At 33.7% G+C, this 9,280-nt stretch overlaps 1 protein-coding gene across 2 annotated transcripts; it reads left to right on the top strand.

The window, feature by feature from the left end:
• The first annotated feature begins 7 nt into the window (after window positions 1–7).
• On the top strand, window positions 8–8,334 carry LOC108380458 (testican-3-like). 2 transcript variants are annotated; one of them, XM_017636829.1, is made up of 3 exons: window positions 8–364; window positions 3,074–3,211; window positions 8,189–8,334. In XM_017636829.1, exons 1-3 carry the CDS (start codon window positions 61–63, stop codon window positions 8,293–8,295), a joined length of 549 nt encoding a protein of 182 aa, XP_017492318.1. In that variant the 5' UTR covers window positions 8–60; the 3' UTR covers window positions 8,296–8,334. The 2 variants fall into 2 exon arrangements, with proteins under 2 accessions (XP_017492318.1, XP_017492317.1); XM_017636828.1 differs by having other exon boundaries at window positions 8–373.
• The last annotated feature ends 946 nt before the right edge of the window (window positions 8,335–9,280 follow it).

The following is a 9,280-nucleotide window of genomic DNA, read 5'->3' as shown; positions in this document are numbered from 1 at the left end:
TGTAAACCACAACAGCTGACCGCTATCGGCAATCGCCTGCTTGATTGGTTTTCTGTCATAATGGCTGACAGCAAGAAACGCCGTCAGCATAGCCAAAAATCGAAGGCGCATTTCCCACCCGCTTGCAAGACCGAAGCTAAATGGATGTTTGGTCATTTGGATTTGAACAACGATGGCTATTTGTCGCTACAGGAAATGTACGATTTGGAACATGATCAGAATGAGCGCTGCATTAAACCATTCATCGATACTTGCGATCTTGATCAGGACAATTCGATTAATACGCGCGAATGGTGCCGTTGCTTCGAGAAGACCGATCGCCCATGCGCCGCGGTTCGACGAAGAATCGCTGGCGACTTTGCAGGTGAGATAGGTACAGGTGGACTTTTATTTCTTTAAATGATTTATTTCTTTAAATTCCTCGTTTTCTAACTGCTACACATAGAGAAAATGAAAAAGACAAGAGAGTAGAAATCGCCAAACTAAACGAAGNTTTAAATGATTTATTTCTTTAAATTCCTCGTTTTCTAACTGCTACACATAGAGAAAATGAAAAAGACAAGAGAGTAGAAATCGCCAAACTAAACGAAGGCACACACACACACACACACTGGCTAGTAGTAAATAGTTAGCTAGTAGTAAATATTTGAAAAAAAAAAACAGATTAAAAGGTATTTCAACAAGTGATTTCAGTTTGTATTGGCCCGTTTGTATAATTTCTTCTGCAAATTTTGTTCGACCAAAATATTTCGGAAAATTATTAAGATTAAAGTTAGCTGGACCGATTTGAAAATACCTCCAAAAATTGAGTTTTTTTTTATAAATAATAATAGTTTCTTAAAGGATTTTGTGAAAAAGTCCTCTCCTATGCCAAAACAGTTAAACAAGTGTAGATATTTTGTAATACAAAGCAACTTGTAGTTGTAAGTGGCGCACTTGTAATTACTGAACTCTTTGTAAAATTTTAGTCTATTTCCGTAACAGAGCGAACACACTTGTTCAGTTGTGTTACGGATTATTCAACAATTGTAAACAATAATCTACCTATCTCGAACGCTGAGTAGATTCAGTTTAGTGAAGTATGTATTTTGCCGTTAGCATACCATTTTTCTGTCGATATGTGGTCAAGTGCTTCCCAAAGTGAAAACGAAAACGTTCCTACAGTGTATCGATATCGAGAGAGAATTAATACTTTCTCAGGTTCAGACGGAATCGAGAACAGTGTGAAACTGTGCTTGAAGATATAGGCCCATCGGTAGTAATCGGTAGTAAAATAATTCGATGCTATGGTTTCTTAGAATTTCTTTATTTTCTTTCACTTTTTGTAAATAATGCAACTGCTTTCTACATTGTTTTCTCTGCAGGCATTTTTAGTTAATAATATATGTGTTATTTTTCACCGCAAGTGCTATACGTCCGCCGAAAACAAATGCTCGTAATAGAACTCTTGTTAATAGGGACAAGGAATTTCGATACGATACCATATCAATATTTTTTCCATTCGATACCGATACTTTTTAAGCGATAGTTTTCAAGCGATAATTTTTGCAATCGAGTACCAGAACCCTTGTATCGTATCGAATCGCAAAGGTGCATTACAAAGTTAATGCTATTAATATTATATTGTACTTTATAATAAAAATAGTTTTTAATATGGCTGAGGAAAGGTGCGTACATATATGGCCATTCCAATCCGGCTTGGCATGACGAAATGTTATAAAATTAAACGAAAGCGTCAAGATTTGAAAACTCTCGGACTTGATCAACACTATTTGAAGTAGTATTTGAAATATTTGAGGTTAATTTTCCAAGTTTCAAAATGCAAAAATTTTTCCTGCTTTTTTATCTGACGTCACGTTGTTACAAGACATTACGCTACTAAAATCCCCATCAAAACTTTTTTGTTAATATTGTTTTTAAGTTAATTTTTAGCGCAAATATAATATGCATTTTTAGTCATATATGTATATATTTTTTTATTTTGACTTCAAAAAATAATCGACTAACCGTTTCTTTTCGTCTTTTTCAACTAACCGCACACAAACAACTAGTCGAATTTCTGGTGAAAAACTATCACTATTCGAATCATTTCGGTTAGTCTACTCGATAGTGAACGGTTAGTCGAATGCGCGCAAATAATCGAATTATTGAAATTCGTCTATCAACCGGCAAAAAAGTTGCTAATCGAACCGAGTAGCCGGATAGTCGATTTTTAACAAGAGCTCTAGCTTGTAAATAGCAAAATCAATGCTATTCAAAATTTTTATATCAAAGCGCAAATCGAAATGCATCTACAAATGCTTGTAGAAGGTACATTTACAAGTGTAGAATAAATATTTCGCTGGTAGTTACAAGTGTACAAAATAGTATAATAACTTGTAGACTTGTTGCAATTATAAACTTTGTTTTACAGACCCCAGATCGAATATTGATATCGCCTTGATTTCCTTCTTTCAATTTGTGTAGGATAAAAGGCAAAAAAAAACTTGTATTTTATATAGATATGTAGGTATGTATATGCATATATGTATGAAAACTCTTGTTGAAATACCACTTACTACACTACATACATAATACGCACACTCAAAATAAATTTAGTAAAATTTTTAAACAACTGTTTTGAAGCTTAAACTTTTTTGCACTTTACACTGCATTATGGTGCTTTCACTTTTCAGAACTATGTACATAAATGCATAGAGATTTTAAGACGCTTTCGAATACGCTTAGTAATATATAAATATTTAATGTACAGCCCGAATTACCATTAATTTTAAATGGAGCTTATTCAATTTTTTTCAAAATTTTCGAGTTATACTACTTACACATATATATATACTTGTATTTACATATATTACTTTCTCAAATATATTTTCCTTTTACTTCTAAGCACACTTTAATGCTTTTTAGTTGTTAATCTTAATTACAACATTTTTTTATCCGCTTGTGCTTTATACATTTTATATATCTAATCAAAAAGCCACTTTCAACTTCCGCAATAACTTTAACATACAAATCTAATTACGGTTTAATGCTTCCCTTGTCAATTCCTCTATCGCCTACTTTGTCACTTAAGGCGCCTATGCACCGGATTGCGATGTTCAGGGCTTCTATAAGCCTACCCAGTGTCACAACTCCGTCGGCGTTTGCTGGTGTGTGGACAAGCATGGAGTCGAATTCGCCAACACACGCACCCGAGGCAAACCCAACTGTGGTAAGTTGTTGCATGACAAATTTGCAAATTCATTTGTTCACATCAAGGCACAGGTAAATTGGTTAGTAAGTAAATAGGCATGTTATTCGATTGGCTTATAGTTAGCGAGTATGTACATGGTAGTATGTAGGTATGCGTGAATGGAAGAACATGACTTTACAAATAATTATAAACCAAAGAAAAAATCCGCATGGGTGCATACTTAGTATTCCAAAGAAAGTTTTAAGTTTGCAGGCTTCAGCAAGCTGAAGAGTATAGGTTGGCAGTTGCAGAACTTTCGAGTTTAAACGTCTTGCATAGTTAATTGCTTGGCAATGGCTGGCAGCTGTCTTGTTGTCCACTAGCCGCTTGGGCATTAATTAGTAGGCTTATGGTGCCGAAGGTTAATAACGCTGCTAATATTAAATGTCCCTTCTGCATTGGAAGTGATTTGTGCCAAGGAAATATTGCTGGGGCACAAGTGACTTGCTGATTGCCGATTTCCCACAAGTTTATGGGTGAAGTACAAACTACGAGTATGCAAGTGTGCCGGCGTACAAGTTACTCGAATTAACCAAAGTTTCCAATTATATTCACAGATGCTATGTTTAAGTGGCAACAAACATGGTTAAGATTTACCAAATATCTATGCTTTTGGAAATTACGCAAAACATATGGAACGCTTAAGTTGACCTTTGAGTTGCTTATTATAAGCATTTAATGACCACAGAGTTAGTCAATGTAGAGTTTTTCAATACCATCGGGGCGATGCTTGAAAGGGAATAAAACAAGTGGTATATACCTCACAATGGCGACATTTTTTTATATTGAATGGTGATATATACTTTATTCGGTTTTTATACGTTCCAGACAAAACCGCGTATAAGAAAAACTGTGTAAAAAAGGACCTGAATTACATAGAAAAAAGGTTAATTAAAATAAATTATTCATACAAAAAAAAATATATATTATTAAGTTTTTATGTACAACAATACAAAAATAGACATACTTAACCTGCTATGAAAACAAATTAGAAAGGGATATTCCCTAAACAGATTTCGAAAAGTTTACGGTTTTATGTGTTGTGAAGCGAATGTCTTTGGCGAAGCGGATGTAAATAACTGCCGTCCCTAAATTGGAGCGCTAAGCGTTGCGTTTTCCATTTGTCAACGAGTGTCAGCGCGCGCTATCCCCAAATCAACGCGGCGTAATTTTTGACGTTTTCTCAAGTCCTCTCGTTTTTATTTTCATTTCCCCTTTCACCTTTTTGTCATTTCTCTTTCTTTCCGTCTTCTGCAACCAACTTTATCACGTAACGCCCTGTCAAAATTGAAAATTCCATTTGCTCGGCGTAAGGGCCGCGTTATTGTGGGATTTTTCATACAAATTGTATAGGCATGAGGATTTTTAACAGTTGCTTGGCGCTTGAGGCGCCGATATAGGGATGGCAGTAACATTCACAATATTTTGACAGATCCGACGAATCCAACGGCGAAAATGCGGCAGTGATGATGCCAAGACGAGTCTATACAAGGTGGTGGTACTGGCGAATTAGATTTTCGCTGCAGTTTTACAGATTGTCAACATTATGTGTTTGTTCTAAACAAGGCGAATTCGTATTACAACAATTTACAACGAACACATTTACATTTATTTTTAACAATCAGTACAATCGTAGCGAAAATATAAATTCGCCGGTAGCACCACATTTTATAGATTCGCTTTGGAATATACCTTAATTTTTTATTTTCGCCGCTAGTTCGCCACAATTATTATATCACCCAAAAAAATTGTTTCATTAAAATTTCGATTAAGGGGCTTTTTTAGTCGTGCTAAATCTAATAAAATCGTGTAAAATGGAATCAACTTTTTTCTAAACCTTGTTAAATCAAAACTGTGTACCTAAGGATCAATCCATGTCAAATCGACAAATGGTTGGAATTGACCAATTTTGATTAGGTTAAATTTTGGTCAGGACTCTTCGTTTATCAAATATCTAAGCTCTGCCAAAGGAAAAAACTAATTTTTCTTTAATTATGCAAAATTATAAATTTCACCATTTCCAGGTGTTTGAAATCTTTTTTGAAGATAGTAATATGCAGTTACAAAAATGATTCTGGTCTCGTTTTAAAGCTGTTGTTGAGGGCTATAAAGAAAATATAGATAAAAAATTATGAAATAAAAAAATTATAGAATTTTTAAATAAATAAAAAATAATTGTAAAAGCAAAAATTTATTAAAAATGTTAGCTAATTTTTTATGCAATACCAATACCTGACCTCGAGAGGTTTTTTGTAAGATATTTGAATTGAATTTTTGAACTATCGAAAAGTTTCTTGCAAACTCTTAATAAAGTTTTGGTAAACAAGTAGATATTATTAAATTAAAATTAATTTTCAATTTAGAGTTTGAAAAAAAATATTTAAGATCAAGAAATTAAAGTCTTTAAAAAACACTATTTTGAAAATCTCAGGCAGTGATGCCAGACAATCTCTGTAAAATTGCCCACAAAAATTGGGAAAAAATCCCTCAATTATCCACATCTTAAAAATGTATCCCACAAAATTCCCAAAGAATTCAAAGCATATACTTCAGTAGTAATGAAATAACACTCATGTAGTTACCTTAATATACATATACATATAATATTCGTTCGAAATTCAATGGTCGGTAGATTACTCACTTAAGGCCTAAAAGAATGTGTGTTTATTAAAAACCAAGATTTTGAAAAAAACCGTTTTTTTTTTTGTTTTTTAACGTTGAATAATTACTGGCAATTCTTAAATCTATCACTGTTACAAATTATTTTATTTGGTGTCTTTAACGTTGGAACACTTGACTTTTTTGATTCAAAAGCAACCGTTATTTTATATACATATGTATGTACGTGTACTATTTAACATTTTATCAGATAATTTTTTCCGCTTTTCACATTAAACACCAGTTACAATTGAAAAGATTATTTCTTATCATCGGTGATACTACAAAACGGTCTGTGTCTATTAGTACCCTTCACATTTGGATGTTCTCTTACTGCACCGGAATGCATTTGTAAATCGTTACACCCTAATAAACAAATGACGAAACTGAGGTATCATCGACAATTGTGTTAAATGAAAATCCCTTCTTTATTTGAAATGGGGGAAATTACCCACAATCTGGCATCACTCAGGATCTTTCAAGATTAATTAGAGGTATTGTATTACGATTTATTTTGGAACGAATTTCCGTCATCCCTTGTCAAGTTTGTATTACCTTTAAAACGAGAGCAGAAACAATTCTATTACATTGATTTAACTTTAAAAATGTTAACCACCTACAAGCGGCCTCGAACTTTCGATCTTAGAACCAGAACCAGTAGTCTTCACGTGATTCCACAGCCGACTTTTGTAAGAAAAGCAATTAATTGCATTTTATTTTTGGCCTTGGCCATTCAAAGGCAGATGTCGCTAACCGCTTAAGGTTTTCGAAATTGTCGAACTGGTAGGCACATACTAGTTAATCAACTAGTATTTTTTTTCTAACTGGCTTGGCTTTTCACTGCAGGCTCAGCGCACCTTTATGTGGCTTATTAAACACATTTTTCAACCAATTCAAAGACGTTTTCTCTGTGTTGTAGGCGAGCTACGAAAATATCGCCACTTAAGGAATTTTGCACGGAATTTTCATGATGTATGCACATTGAAATTCTTCGTTTAAAGGAACTACTACTCGTATAAATAACGCTATTTTACAATATAAAAATAACATTTTTAAAGGAATTTTTTTTACCTATTTTTCCAAAAAAGCGTAACTCAGAAAAAACATAGGAACCAAGTTTTTCGATCGAAAGCATTTATTGCAGTTAAATTAGGATCGAACCTTAGTAATCTGACGATTTTTTTTTCACTGTAGTCAATTTTTTTTTTCAATACTATTTATTTATATACTACAACAACAGGGAAGTTATCACACGTCAAAAACTTTAACGCTTACATCTCAGAAAGCAGTTTTAGCAGAAGTGGCCTTTGCATCTAACTTCTGAACTATTGGAGGTAAAAGAAAACCAGTTGATTTCCTTGTGTACTTTTTTTATAAAGAGTTGAATATTTTTAAATCAGACATTTAATAAAAATCGAAACCTTTTTTTGGCTAATTTTTACATTCGTATTTTATTGTGAGGTCCCACATACGTATATAAGTACTAGATGACTATGTGAAAATTGCGTTAGCATTCGTAAGAACTCCGTAGTTTAACATAACGGCAGATAAGATTATTACAAAAAATTTTAATAGCGACAGAAATTAATCCAATAACTTAATTTTTTTTTTCAATTTTTTTATGGATCTGTAGAGAACATGGAGAACCATGTATGTATGTATATACTAGGGATGGGCACGAGACTAAATATTCAATTCCGATCCGCCCATCCCAAAGTAAAATTTTTAAGTACCGAACCCGCCCACCTCGAGGTTTTTCAGAATTGTACTGCGGGTCCGGAAATCTATAATAAGATTAATTTTAAATAATAAAGAAAGCAATGAAAGATCTGGCATCTTCGGATATGTTTTTTGATTCAAGTAGGAAGTAACAATATTTAAATTTAAAACCAATTCAAGAATGAATTAAGTAGAACTATAACCTGGATTGGCATGGCGAATGCCTAACGCTGACGAGATGACATGATAAGATAACTAGTCTCATGGAGTCTGCCTTATGGGCAGTAGCGCCGGCGTCGCCGCCGCCGCCGCCTATTCTTTTTGTAGTTGACCACGCCGCCGCCGCAAAGCCAGTAGGCGTAAATCTCATTCATGTACATATACATACTTTCGTATAGAAGTAAAAATAGTGTTCTTCCGCCGCATAGGGAAGATCGAATTTAACTTTTAAGCCAATCAAATCTGTCAAACTGACTAACTAATGTGCCAGCACAACTTTTTAGCTCTCGGCATTCCCATTTCACTACAAGGTAATTTTTGTTTTCTTTTCTTCTTTCTCTATTTCCTTTGTTGACACAGAGTCTGTTGTGAATAATGCCTCATCGCTCACCTCCGACGATGAAGATGAGGATACCGACGACGATGACAGTGCGGAAGGAAGTGCCGATCAAATGCTGGTATTCTAAGCGAAATAAAACTTAATGGCAGAGTTTTGAAAAAAAAAACGCTCAACAGCAGGAATGATTTGGAGCAGATAAATTGGGATTTCTTATACATACATACATATATACATATGTACATATGTATGTATGTAGCCAAAAGCGACCGAACAACGAGCGCAAGAGGTGAAGCAACACCAGAGTGTTAAGTAAGAAAGGATATCTCAAACTTATGATTTTCATTTACTTAAAGCATTACTTTACACAAGTAAAAATATACAACATATATTTAAAGCAAACAGCTACATTTACATAAGTACATACATACATATATAATAAAACAAAGAAGAAGAAGAAGAGCAAGACGAACAAGCATTGATGTAGAGTCAAGTAACCTTTGTATTTACATAAAAACGCGTAGAGAATGCAAAACGAAAAATATGTATATGTAGGTAATTAAAAGTGCTTGCGATAAAAAAAATTAACTTTATATTGAAATTGATTTTTATATAAAGAGAAACAGCATAAGTAAAAGATGAAAATTTAAACAAAAAACAAATAGCTTAGCTCATTTTCTCACACTCAACCTCAGATAACACTTGGTAAACTTTGTTTTCAATTTATATTGCTCGGTTTTCATGCGCATATTTGCATTCGGCTTACACTTTGAATGCTGCCATCGCTAAGTACATATTGTTAGTATCTAATAAGGAATAAGTAGAAAAATAAAAGAGCTGATTAAAAGAAGTTTACTGCAATGCTTATGCAGATTTGCAAAATTTAAGAAATTTGAATAAAAAAAAATCCAGAATCGAATAGAAAAGCAAAAACTGTCAGAAAATAAAAGGCAAACAAGTGTGTAAACCTGCAAACAAATATAGTAAATAAATGCATCATACCTACATACCTACATATATACACCTACACATCGCCAGCGCCGGCGCCAGCTCCCCTACAATTTACACCAATTCCAAAGAAAGGGAAAGCAAGCGCAAAAAATAGCGAAGAAACG

This window comes from Rhagoletis zephyria, unplaced genomic scaffold, assembly GCF_001687245.7.
Source record: "Rhagoletis zephyria isolate East Lansing unplaced genomic scaffold, Rhagoletis_zephyria_1.1 Rzeph_scaffold_19293, whole genome shotgun sequence".
NCBI lineage: Eukaryota > Metazoa > Arthropoda > Insecta > Diptera > Tephritidae > Rhagoletis > Rhagoletis zephyria.
Note: the sequence above shows the minus strand (reverse complement) of the source record. Positions and strands in the feature narration are given on the sequence as shown.